The 13033-nt window shown below is 43.8% G+C and overlaps 2 protein-coding genes across 6 annotated transcripts in view; one reads left to right on the forward strand and one right to left on the reverse strand.

Moving 5' to 3' along the window:
• Nucleotides 1–13033, forward strand: part of ralgps2 (Ral GEF with PH domain and SH3 binding motif 2) — a 72637-nt gene that overhangs the window by 43063 nt on the left and 16541 nt on the right. The gene's annotated exons all lie outside the window — the stretch shown is intronic.
• Nucleotides 1–13033, reverse strand: part of angptl1a (angiopoietin-like 1a) — a 16419-nt gene that overhangs the window by 348 nt on the left and 3038 nt on the right. Inside the window, exons 2-5 of one of the 2 annotated variants that reach the window (XM_031868379.1) lie at nt 5713–5970; nt 4955–5575; nt 1810–2003; nt 545–815 (exon numbers count right to left, since the gene is read on the reverse strand). In XM_031868379.1, the coding sequence (XP_031724239.1) occupies nt 545–815; nt 1810–2003; nt 4955–5575; nt 5713–5902 (1276 nt within the window). In that variant the 5' untranslated portion in view covers nt 5903–5970. Of the gene's footprint in view, nt 1–544; nt 816–1809; nt 2004–4954; nt 5576–5712; nt 6096–13033 lie in introns of those variants that run through there. The other variant, XM_031868380.1, reaches the window with a different exon arrangement.

Below are 13033 nucleotides of genomic sequence, written 5' to 3' on the forward strand. Positions count from 1 at the left end.
CATTGAAAGTGTGATGGACAGACATTGAAAGTGTGATGGACAGACATCGAAAGTGTGATGGACAGACAAAGGAGCTTACCTCCAGTTGTGTTGCTATACTACGAGGCCTGTTAAGATAACTCTTATTGGATGATATAAAACAATTTTCAGACTCTTTTATATAGAATATAGTGATATGATCACACCCTTTCAAAGAGCAATGAACTCTTAATTCTTAGGAATATTCAGGAATTGGAATGCGAAAAATGTTAAAATATCCTAAATAAATAAAATGGATTCTTAGGCTCTGTTAAACAAAATGTGCAAACAAAATGTGCAATGTCTGCACAATGTCCAAGTCCTTTCAATATATCGTACAATAAGTCGATAAAGTAAAAAGGATCAAGGTCGTGTAGTACGATAAGTTAACTTAAAAATAATCGAGGTCATGTCCATATATTTATCTGCTGAGTAATTAATCAGCCCATCACCAAACGCAGGCCTATATCCTTCTATTATTAGAACTCAAAATGCATTTAAAACTCATCCCCCCCCCCCCCCTCACCAGAAAATGCGTCCTTGTCCCGATCAAGCGTGGTGAACTGTTTGCCGTTGTGGCTGCTGAACGAGTCCCCGGCGTTTCCCTGGTAGGTGCCAAGCCTCAGCCGATAACCCTCGCTCTCCGACTCCAGGTGGAAGCTGCTGTACTCGGCGTACACCTTCTTCCCCGTCCAGTCCTCCAGCTCTATCATCAGCTTGTAGTCACCCTGTTTCCCCAGGTTGTAAATGTTGTCCAGCCCGAGCCAGTGTTCACCGTCTATGTTCCCAAAGCCTTTCTGTAGGGGGACAAAGCGCCATATGTTCAAGGTTGTGGTTCATGTTAAAAATATCATTGCGATGCAGCGCTGGCCGACAAAGAGCAGTATTAAATTGAGTTAGCTGACACTGTGCGTGAGCCAACTGCTGGAAGAACGGATCTCTTTTTATTCTGTGGTCGCTGGACGCCAATCGGTGTCCAAGAAACACAAACGGTAAAGCAGAGCGAGGTTAACACGACTTCCTATCAGAGTGCTGACTTTAAAGAGTCTGGTGCCGGCAATCAAGTACAATCAAATCAAATCTGCTTCCCGTTGAGATGATAATGTGTTACGGCTTTAAACTGGAGTTTCTCACTTTCGGCGAATTAGTTGAATGGCAGAGTCAATGGTGATTTGGCTGCAGTTTGATGGATATTTGAATACATTGAACGCGGAGCTGCAGAGACACATGTCTGTTCCTGATCCAAACAGCAAGTATTTGATTTCGAAATATAATCTTACGACCGAGAGGAAAACTCTTACCCGCACCATATATTTTTTTTTATTTCGTTTTTGTTGCAGAGAAAACTGGGAGACCAGACATTTTTATTCAGCGGCGTATCAGTGTAATTTATTTTAGTTCTTGCTCAGCTAGATCATGGATCACATCTCGATCACACGGCTGACGCATGAGGGGAGAAAAAACGGATCTTCTCCAGTGGGGGTTGAGCTGTATTTCCCTCTCAGCCTACCATGACGCTCCGATTGCGTAGATTTGTATGTAGGTTCCCCAGCTCCAGCTCTTGGCTGTGATTTCGGTGTGAGGAAATCCACCGCTAAGCTGTTTACATTGATGGAGCAAGTGCTTGCTTAGCGGCCCCAAAATGAACCACTGAGACTGGGTCACTAAGGAATTAGGAAGGGAAAAGCTGTGAACACAGTTCTCTGTCATGCTTGGAGATATTTTTTTTTATTTTTCAGCAAAAGAATCAGATGAAAATGTTGGGACGCCCTAATTGTCCCCTCAGCTTACCTTGTAGTTCTCCCAGTTCCGGAAGAAGTTAACCGAGCCGTCTCTCCTCCTTTGCAACACGGTCCATCCTCCATTGTCGAGGCCGTGTTCACACCAGGCTTGGATCAACCGATCACTGACATTGGTCTTAAGCAGGTACATCCCACTGGTGGTGTGGCCGGCCTGTCGCACCTGGTAACAGTCTTTGAAGGGACCTGTGGTCGGGAAGAACAGAGGAGGACAAAAATACTGTATATGTTTGATGGTCTGATTTGTAAAGAAATGCCTATTGTCATTTTCCACAATCCATATGTTGAGAATATCCTTAATGTTCCTCCGTTTTCTCAGCATCTTGGGTTTGGGAGTTGATAACGTTTAGCCCTTGGGGAAACATGTTGAAATGATTTATACCGGCCAGTAAAAAGCTAGAAATGACCATATAACTTAATGGCCTTATCGATGCTATATCCATATATTCTGTTACAGCCTCTTAATTTGTACTAAAACCATCCATTTCCTAAATTATAGTCAGTTTTATCCCCCTGAACAAATATACCGTGCTACGCCTTCAATTGACCAAGATGGCTTCTTTTTTTTATCGCATATGCAAAAGTCATCATCATCAATCCAGGCGCTCTAGACGGCAGACAAAGAGAGAGAAGGGGAGCGAGAGTCGGGTCTGAGTGGATGTACCAATGCGGCCACATTCTTTGGAAAATTGCTCCTTTTGCTCAAACCATCCCAACTTTCCAAAGTAACACAAACATACATGTGCACACTTGTATTGTTAAATGAATATTCACCTGGATGTAGCCTTTGAAATAAAGCCGTGTGGTTGCACTGCACCCAAAGCTGATGCAGCTGAACCTAAACCCAGCATATTTCCTCTGTTTTCCCCTGTGTGAATATGTATGAACACCGGCATTGTACGGGGGCCTCCAGGGCCTAAAGGCCCGTGGAAGATGGTTTTCTCAGCTGAGTGTAGGAGCACATAGGGACCCAGTGTATTGCCCCAGTACAGATACCTAAAACTCTCCAGCACAAGCTTGTATTTTTCTAGTAATGATACGTCTTCATCAGACCTGTCGGTGAGGGGTTCTCTGACACTTTAGTTTAGTTTCTTTAAATGGAGCTTTGAGGGGTTGAGTTTAAAAATAATGTCAGTCAACAAGTCATAGTAGTTTAAAAAGGGCTCGGCGAGACCAAACTGTCAGGCAATGTGTATATACAGTAGTAGGGAACCTGCATGGAAGAGAACCTATTAGCGGTACTTGGTGACTTGTATTTCGGTTGACCTTCTGCCTACATTCATCCATGTATACTAAATCTCATCACAAAGAAGTACCCAGTGTCACTAGGGATTTGGTGATATGTTTTATGGAGACGAGGTGGAAATATTTCAGGGGGATTTGTTTTTCTTTTCCTGAAAATGAACCGGTGAAGGATGATGTCGGCCACCAAAGTAAATGCGATCCATCCCTGGCTTTCCGTTGTTCTGCTTGGTTGTAGATAAATCAAGGGTGTCCAGATTGCCAGAGCCTGTTTTTTTTTTTTTTGTTTGTTTTTTTGTGTCCAAGGCTGAAACACTGCTCTGTTTGTGTGAGCAGCAGCTTAATGCTTACCATGTCATCCATGATGTGGCTGAGGCCTGTGGAGCTGCAGGAGTATTACATAGGAGCTCTCGGTTCTGATGAGCTATAATTGACTATTAAATTGCTAAAGTTACACTTGAACGGCATTGCTTCAACACTCTGCCCTTTTCTGTCATCTGCGTGTCATCCGTGCCATTTTACCTCCCTTACCTCAGTGAACTTGAAAGGCCAATCAAAGGTGTTGCAAGCTGGTATTGAATATACACTTTTTATTACTTTAAAGTAGAGGTGTAAGAAAATATTAAGTATTGCTATTTAATGCTTTGTGATACTGTATTGATTCTCAAAAACAGTATCAATTTTTAATAACTAGTTTACATTCAAAGTTTATATCCGGCCAATCCTTGATTTCATGAGATGCGCCCTCTGTGCATGTCCCCTCTCAATGTAGCGCTATGACGCTGGATGTTACAGGGACTATGATAGATGCATCTGTTCTGATTGCATTAAAAAGTAAACATTTTACTCAGATTTTCCGTTTGTGGTGGTGTGTTCTTTATGCTATGACAGTTTTCCCTCGGTATAGATTTTAAAAATCGCAATATGTTGAATCCCAACCCCCTGTATCTTGACATGTATCCTATCGCCAGATTCTTGCCAATACTAGTAACAGTATTGTTGAAATACTATAAAAGATATATCCTCTTTGTAATGGCATGGCAGGAACAGAAAGCTGATGTTTCATTAATAATGCCATAATATAAGAAGTATTTTATATAGTCTGGCATATTGATTTGATGGCTTTATCTGGAGACTTTAAAGTGTTGGATTTAACCAGCGCTTTAAATTATGTCACCCTACTAAGGAACTCCTCTGTCAGTATTCAAACATTTGATTCCCCTCTTTGTCTGAGGGATGTGATGAATGATTTCATCCATCTGCTTGTATACCGTCTGTCAACATTCCCCGCCACAGTCTATTCGCCAGTCAAAATACAACGGCGTCAATTCCAAGTAGCGTTTTAACTTTGCAAATTGGTTTCACATTGGAGATGATCTCAGATTTCAGAATCCGTCAATCTCCGTGACAAACGTGCAACGTAGCCTCACTTACTTGATTTGATAGCTTAGTCTAGCGGCCTGAGACTGAATGGACTACCATCAGATGTGTGCTCTTCTTGTGTTTACCTTTACGTCTTCCATAGACTTAATGTAAGTCTCACTAAAGCCTTGCAGTAGATATATATCCCCGTTCTCTAAAGTCTTTTTTTAATGCTGTTCAGAGAGGCGTAATCCACCTCCCACTAATTTGGTGCATATGCTCAGAGCCGTGCTGCCAATACAGACGGCCAAGTGGGAATTGTAGGAATGTATGATTTCACTGCCTTGTTACCGTGCCAAGAATCAACCCGCTGTGCCTCAGCAATACCAACTGTTGCGAGAAATTACTTTCTTAATTGCAGTCCTTAGCAATTTTCCCAATTATTTGCACACACAAACGCTGAAGTACAATTACCTAAGTGATCGGTCACTTATTTCTTCAACATCCCCTGCCACTTTAAAATTGGTACATACCATCGGCGGTAAGTGTTCCCTGTGGTGGTGGAGGGTTGATCCCAAATGGGCTTGCAGTAGGGGATTCCATGCGCGGTCCTCTGGCAAAGGCCCGGTTGTTATGGTCCCTCTGTATCTCGTTGGTGAAGCGATTGTTAACTGGTAGATGCTCCGGTACCACCTGTACCAGCGGGGGAACTACGGGCAGCTCACCGCGCTCCACTGTCCTCAGACACTGCTCCTCCAGTGCCGAGATGAGAACGGACTGGTTGTTGACCACCGCGGCCATTGTGGAAAACCGGGCCGCCAGCTCCTTGAACCTTGAAGCCAGTCGCATCATCTCCGAGGTCACGTTGAGGACGCGGTTCTCCAGCTGGGCCAGCTCCAGAGAGTTGTCTCTCTTCCTGATGATCTCATGCAGCAGCTGCATGTAGAGTTGGGTCACCCTGGAGTTCATGTTCCTGCTCTCTTTCCGCAGCAGCTTCATCTCATTCACCAAGTTACCATCCACATCCACCACCAGCTGCAGCGTCTCAATCTCACGCCGCTGTTTGTTGAGCACCTCCCGCACATCTGCAATGTCTATACGGGTCACTCTGTCCTTGTCTGGCTCTGGGCCTGTGGTGCTTGCACAGATTGGACCTGATGACAGATATCAATATACTTAGGGGGTTACCAAGAGGCAATTTAGATTTGAGAAAAGCAGAGGATACTTAAATGAAGACAGCCATACGATAAATATCTGAAACTGTATTGCAAAAATAAGTTATCCTTCCAACCTGTGATTTTCTGCTCTGGTACAAGGAAGGTGTAGGAACACTTTTTGTCATCGGGGTCGATGGGGGCTCTTTTACTCCTGATGAGAGAAGGCCCTTTGGTCCTCCGGGCTTCCCTGGAGCTCCTGCAGTGACTTTCCTCCCAGAGGGAGAGGCATAGCAGGGCACACAGGCTCCACGTCAGCCCCTGCATTGCTGCTGGCTGGTTAGATGGATCGATGGACAGCTGCTGGTGCTCCCTCCAAGTCCCCCCAGGCCCCCCTGCAAGAACACAAGATCTTGAGACTTGGGACTCTGAAGTAATGTTAACCGCAGGGGTGTTGATTGTATGCTGTTCCAGAGCAGAGGAACTATCTGGAAATCTATTTCACACCTTTTCAAATATTCACAGACAATCAGTAATTGTTTCGGAAAGTGTTCACTAAGAGTTGTTTGTGTGGAAAGATTGAAAGACATTTGCTGTTCAGGACGAGGTCTGCTTTCTGTCTCAGTTGGTTCCCCTGCTGACAGACACCCCATTTTTCTGAGGTCCTGTTGGTTTCTCTCCTATTAAAGAGGTCTGCCATGTGGCTGCTGGCTATGCTTTATCTGTGGTACCTTTCCTGAGTCTTTCGTCGTCTTCTTTACTTTGGGGATGAAGATTATTTTTTCATATATTTCCACCATCTTGTCTTGCATAGTATGTACCTGAATGGGCTTTTTTCCAGGTACCTAGTTCAGTTTTTGTGTCTGGGACGTATATCGTACATTTGTTCTGACACAGGCTAATGTAGGTCATTAAGTCTTTCAAACAGGGGTTGTCACTAGAATCAATCTCAGGATAAGGATGAGAATAGTCCTTTTATGTTTGATATAATTTGCTTATTGTTTCAATGCAATTAGACACTATATGAAATACTCTCTCTTCACTGCTTTTGTTATGGTTTTTCTACCTCTCTGCATCTTCTTTCCAGCAACACTGTCCACGTGCAAGATTATCTTCACACTTGTCTGGATGCAACGGATATGCAAGTCAAAACACTTAAGGAACTCTTGGCTCCTGATTTGTGTTCTTAGTATTTGGTTAAAGGGTCTCTAAGAGGGTTCAAGACCTCCCTTCCTGCCCAGAGATCTGACCCTACTGTCCCATACGAGCACAGTAGGGTGCCTCCCAGTAAAGCACGTTGACCCTTAATTCCGATGCAGCTTCCTGTGAGACCGGTTAAATATGCTCACCACTGAGCGCCCGCTGCTCCACGTGGCTCCATACGTTCAACAGGAATGTTCAGTAGGAGGTGGTACTTGTGTTTCACTTGAAAGATTTCACAAACAGGCCGCCTCTACAGGGGTGAGAGACGAAAGTGAGGAAAACTGTGTGAGACAAGTTGTCTTCTGCCCTTTCTAATCTGCTGGTACTCCCTCGCCTCCTCCTTACTCCTGCTGATTCTGGTTCTGTTTCTCATCAATGCACAAGCACAAAAACACTTACACAGACGCACACACTGCTCCATTTAACACCCTGGCCTGGTCCTGCGGAAGGCCGAGTCGGTTTAGCCCTCCTAATCCGCTCCATCACTCTTGAGCCACTCTTTACTTAATGCCACATCATTAAGTCCTACCTCCACCCTGAAACCCGGGGCCCCGTGTCTCTCCTATATGACGCTATTGTGGTTCTTCAGGAATTCTGGCAATTCTGTCACTTGGAACAAAGTCGGGAGGAGACAGGATTACAGTTACTGCAGATCTCGCTGGTACGCGCAATCTCCCGTGTCCATCTGTATGATAGAATGCTGTGTGTGCATGACTATCCAGAGACGCCATGCATTTTCATGGTTGTGTTTTTTCCAGCAGCAGAATGTGTCTGACAGCGTACCCAGGTACTGTATCCTCGCTGACCTGATTAGAGCCGCTAATGACTTTAACAGCAGCATCAGCAGTGTCGCTATGACTGGCTTTCTACTGTTGCTGGGAGCTCCATAAAGTCTCCATATTTGGCATCATCCACATGCCCCCTTAGCATGAACAGCTCACATTACATTATAGATCATCCATCAGCTGTCACCTCCTTCATTTCCCATCTCTTTCTTCTTCTTTTCCCCCCATTCTCCTTCCCTTTCTTTCCTGTCTTTCGGAGTCTGATTTTCTCTTGGGTGGTGGTTCTGGGTACGAGGGGCCTAGTCTCTTTCATGGAACCACAACATATCAAAGACATTCCAGGGAACGTGGAAAGGTCACCGGTGTGTTTTTGAAGGTACAAGGTTTACAGCATTTCCTCAGAACATGCAGTGCGGCTTCTTTCTTTTTTTCTACCCCAACGAGCAGAAACAAAACTCTGCTGAAGTGCTTGGAGACCAGGAAGAAAACATAAAGTGCTCACCTCTGGGAGTAAAACTTAATGCACGTGAATGTGAGTTAGTCAGTACGCGGATACATTGTTTTTGTAGATTGGAATTTTTTTTAAATACCTGAATCGATTGCAATTGCTTCATTTCAGTCTGTGCTGAGGTAGAAGAAAGTTACCACTTTTATTGTTCTAGTCTATGACTAACGTGACTTCATATCTGTTTCAACAAAAACAAAGCATCTCATGTCACTCGCATCTCTGCGGTTAAATCCACCAGCGCCGTAGCTGTAATTCCCCCCGTTATGTTAAACGCATTCAAAATGCCCAGATTGAGCTGACTATTGATTCATAAAGAGAACGCAGCTGACTGGAAGAGCTAGTGAAGTAAGCGGAAGAAGGAAATGAGTGTAACGTTTGAAAATAAGGTGTTTACAAAGGGTATGTACAAAATACATGGAGATTAGATTCATTGGATTGTGTTCATTGGAAGTATAAAAGAAGAAAAAGAAAATGCCACTAAATTGAGAGGAGAAAGTCTTTATTCTTTAATGTTGGGTAGCTGGAAAATTAAGTAATTATAATAATTCCTAACAATGACTAATACATTTAAGTTCAGGACATCTCCGACTACAAACGGACGCAAAAGAAAATCTACTTTTTGCCATGCTCTAGTGTTAATGAAGTAAACCGAAATCACAATAAATTCATACTGTCGAAACTTAATACCTGTGGAGTTGCAATACTTAATACTTTTTGAATTAAATTGAATTGGCACCCACGTATCATGATTGTGTCGAATCGGTAGATGTCAGCATATCATCCCAGCACTTCTGGTTTTAGCTCACAATGGAACTATTTCGCTATGTATGTATGTATGTATGTATGTATGTATGTATGTATGTATGTATGTATGTGTGTGTGTATGTGTATGTGTGTGTGTGTGTGTGTGTGTGTGTGTGTGTGTGTGTGTGTGTGTATGTGCATTTTTTACGAAGTTCAGTGCGTGTACCATTTTATTTCCATTTGACGTGTAGTTTTCCTTAAGCTCACGTGTTCTAGTACTGCATGTCTGGAGTAGTGTGCCTTGTCTAGAATGAGCAGTGGTTCCTGTTATTCAGCTGGGAATGCATTGTGAGGTGCTTCAGAGAAATGTTGTGAACAATCAGAACCTGGAGGAGGACTAAGCTGTGTATACAGATACTGCAGAGACGGAACAAGGGAAGAGAACAAGGAGTGAAACAAAGAGCAAAGCTTTAACAGCAGTGGATTGAAGATGATGAGACTAATGATGATAGAAAGTGGTCTCTTTTCCCTTCCTGGCCAGGTACCATGAACATAACTTTAACATATCTCTCTTAAATGAAATACTCTCATTCCCTTTTTTTAATCTTGACAAATCTGCACTCTTCTCTCTGCCTGTTCCTTTCCATTTAATTACTTTCCTCTCTGTTTAACCCTCCTCCTCCTCCTTACTTTCCCTTCCTTCCAATTTTTTGAATACTTTCCTTTCTCTTTGCTTTCTCTCTGTTTTGTATTCCTTCTCCTCTTTCCTCTCCAGGTCTTTCGGTTACAGCTAAATCACTTAAGCAACAGATTGCAGATGTGTATGGAAGCCATCGGCTGTAAGCAGCGCAGCGAAGAAGAGAAATTGAAAGTCATTTTCTCCCTAATATGAGTAGGATTTATAAAATGTCCTGTTGGCTCAGCCCTACAGACAAACTCGTATTCCATTACATCCATGTGGACTACAGGACTTGCAGCCAGTTTAACTCCACCTGTCTTATATTTTGGCAACAGTATGAGCTTCATAAGTCTTCCAAAGTGCTTTGCTGGGTCCTCACCCTGCTAATAGTTATTAATAGTCAGGAGACGCATAACAGTGACTTTTTAATTGTCCCCACCCCCCCGCTGTCCGTCTCTCTGCGCCTGTCTGGGCTGTGGTTTCATTTATTTTCATGGCTGTTATTGTCCGAGGACAAGCAGGGTTCATCTGTAGCGCACCTCGATAAAGCCCACAACTACTTCAGGTTGGGTTGATTTTTGCTTTAATTATTCTCTCACACACACACACACACACACACACTCACTCAGTCTTGAGGTGTGTGTGTGTGTGTCTGTGTGGCGAGGGTGCTGGCTTTCTGTTTACATTGCTTTTACTGTTTAGACGTTGACCATTAATAGTGATCAGCTCTGCTCCCGAGTAGGAGACATGATCCTCTTCTGCATGTCGTCGGGGAGGAAATCACCAGAGAACTCGTTAAGCTAGACGGCTGCTTACATTGCTGCTAGACAGGAAACATGTGTTTGTTCTCGTTGGTTAAACGGCATAAAAGACGCCGGTTGTTGGCACAGAAAGACAGCCGCGTGTCTCACTGGTGTCCTCGGGTTACTCTGTATGTACAACGCGTGCATCATTTTGTCATCCGAGCCAAAACAAACTGCTTAATAAACCGACTGATAAACAATTAGTATAAACTGTTTCCATGGAAAATTGGCTGAGTGCAGGTTTGGGCTGTATGTCATTGTCATACAGTATTTATTATACTTACAAAAGTTTATCTAAAAGAGTTTCAACAAAAACGGATCATTATAACCTTCATGAAGGTGGGATTTGTTGCAGAACTGACTTAGTTGTAGCTAGGTGTACCTAATAAACTGGCTGTGCGTGTGTGTGTGTGTGTGTGTGTGTGTGTGTGTGTGTGTGTGTGTGTGTATCTCCGTATGTGTTTGCTGTATGTTTTATAAAAGGTTTAACCTGGACCAGACCAGACAGCAATGATGGCAATCATATCACACCCTTCGTTGAATACAGCCATTTAAAGATTATAATAATTTATACAAATGCATGTTTTTAATGCGCTGATGTGACATCGGTACTTGGTATCGACCGATACGCAAGTTCACAATCGGTTTCCCGGAAGGAAAAATGTTATCGTGACATCTCCAATATATAATGTCTTAGACGAAGGAATCGCAGGAAGTCAGATAATCACAGTTTATCTTTCCTGAGGCTTTACGCTCACACGAAATGAACACAAGCCGGGAGAATCCGTCGTAATGATGTGCTCGTACATTTGGAGTGCACTAGACTTCTCATGCACACATCAGATGAGGAGCACGAACGAGAGCCCATGAGAGCGTAAAGTTCAGATGCAGGCTGTCATCCTGCCTGAAGCGTCTTTTGATAGTTGTGGACGCTGTGTGGGTCTCTGAACTCCTGGTCTCTTGTGGTGATTTACCAGTTCTGATGTGTCTGTCTGTAGCCTGATGGATCGCAGTTCAAAAAAGCAGGAGAGAAATTGATTTATATTTTTGTCGACGATGTATTTCCCAGCCTCTAAAATCCCCGGCTTCCCCTCGCTCCCCCATCTGGTCCTCAGACTTTCCCACGACAAGTCCAATATGCCCCAAAACACACAACCCATCATCAGAGGAAAGAGAGAGAGAGAGAGGGGGGAGGGGGGGGGGGGGGGGGGGGGGGTGTTGGAGGTTTGGATTTAGAGCAATAACATACGGCAGCGCTGCGTTACATGACGACGTGGAGCTCAGCCAGCTCTGCTGTTGGTACACAGCCAGAGGCCGAGACCTCCTCCCAGCAATCTCATCCACACATGATGTCACCAGCCACCGTTTACAAGTTACACGGCCACCTCGTTCGCTCTGTCCCTCCAAACACACAAGTCGACTCATTCGTCTGTGCTTGCTGAAGCAATGGGTCACACGGCCACGAGTGGGAGACGGAAGAAGAGCCGACAGCTGAACAACTGTCTGACTCGTAAAGGAATTAAAATGAGAGCTAAAGAAACGGCTACGTGAGGTCATCGAGGATGTGGGCTGGAGAGGTGAGCACAGCATGAGGCAGTAAAAGTACTGACATTATGAAGCCATTAATGAAAACAGCACTACACTAAAAACTCATAAAAGCCTCATTAACAAAAATGTAGAAACCTCGCAGAATACTTTAACCACAGTGGAACAGGAAACACATCGGGGTACGGCATTAATGGAGTTGTTTTATTAAACACTACATGTTTGAAATATTAAAAGGGAAATCAAGGCAGATCCAAAGAGCTAGAATAAGATTTTCTCTGCATTTATAACACGAGTTAGTAATTAAGACACGAGCCAATCGCGAGAATAATACAAAATAATGAAGGACGAGGTGGAAAAACGGAGAAGTTAGATTGAGTGGTTCTACTTAGAAAGACATTAGCTTGTGGTTAGAACACAACCTGAAGGGCTGGTTACCTACTCAGAACCACTAGCTTCTGGAGAACCCCTTTTTAAAGAACGGGGGTTTCAAAGGTTCCTCGTCAGATTAAGGGTTCCATTAACAACCCTTTTCATCCAAAGACCCCTTTTGGAAGAAAGAGTTCCTCAAGGATTGTTGAAAGCATTGGTGTATATAAAGGGGTTCTCTGTACAATCTAGATGAAACTCTTGGAATGTCAAAGGGTCCTCTGAAGACCCTTTTACAGATGGTTCTTTGTAACTTTTTGTGTTGGGTTCTTGGTTAGAACTTTCTGAAATTGTTCCAGATAGAAAATGTATATAAGGGTCTACCAGGAAGCCAAATGGGTTCTCCTGCTAGTTAGTACCTTTTATTTATAAGGAGTTGTTCATCTTCACGATGCTGTATTACTGAGCAGGGGGCCCCGGGTCCCCCATCTGTTTTCCTTCTTCTGTAGTGAAACTCTAAACATGTGGGCTGATGTTTGAGGGGTCAGAGGTCTATATGTGGGATTAGGGAGCTGCCCCACCCTTCCTCCCCCCCTCCCCAGCCACACACAAACACAACCGCTCCACAAACCCCTGCAATCAATTGGCCTTTGTGGGTTCCCCCGCTTTTTTTTTTTTTTTTTTTTTTTTTTGCACAGCACATAAATGCACAAACACATCGTTCTCATATCCGAGGTATCCAGAGTTCTTATCTGTCATACTTTGTCTAAACTCTCCAACAGCCTCCTCCATCACCCATCCTCTTACCAACACACACACACA

The sequence above is a fragment of the Anarrhichthys ocellatus genome, unplaced genomic scaffold (assembly GCF_004355925.1).
Source record: "Anarrhichthys ocellatus isolate YVR2014 unplaced genomic scaffold, GSC_Weel_1.0 scaffold42, whole genome shotgun sequence".
NCBI classification, from domain to species: Eukaryota; Metazoa; Chordata; class Actinopteri; order Perciformes; family Anarhichadidae; genus Anarrhichthys; species Anarrhichthys ocellatus.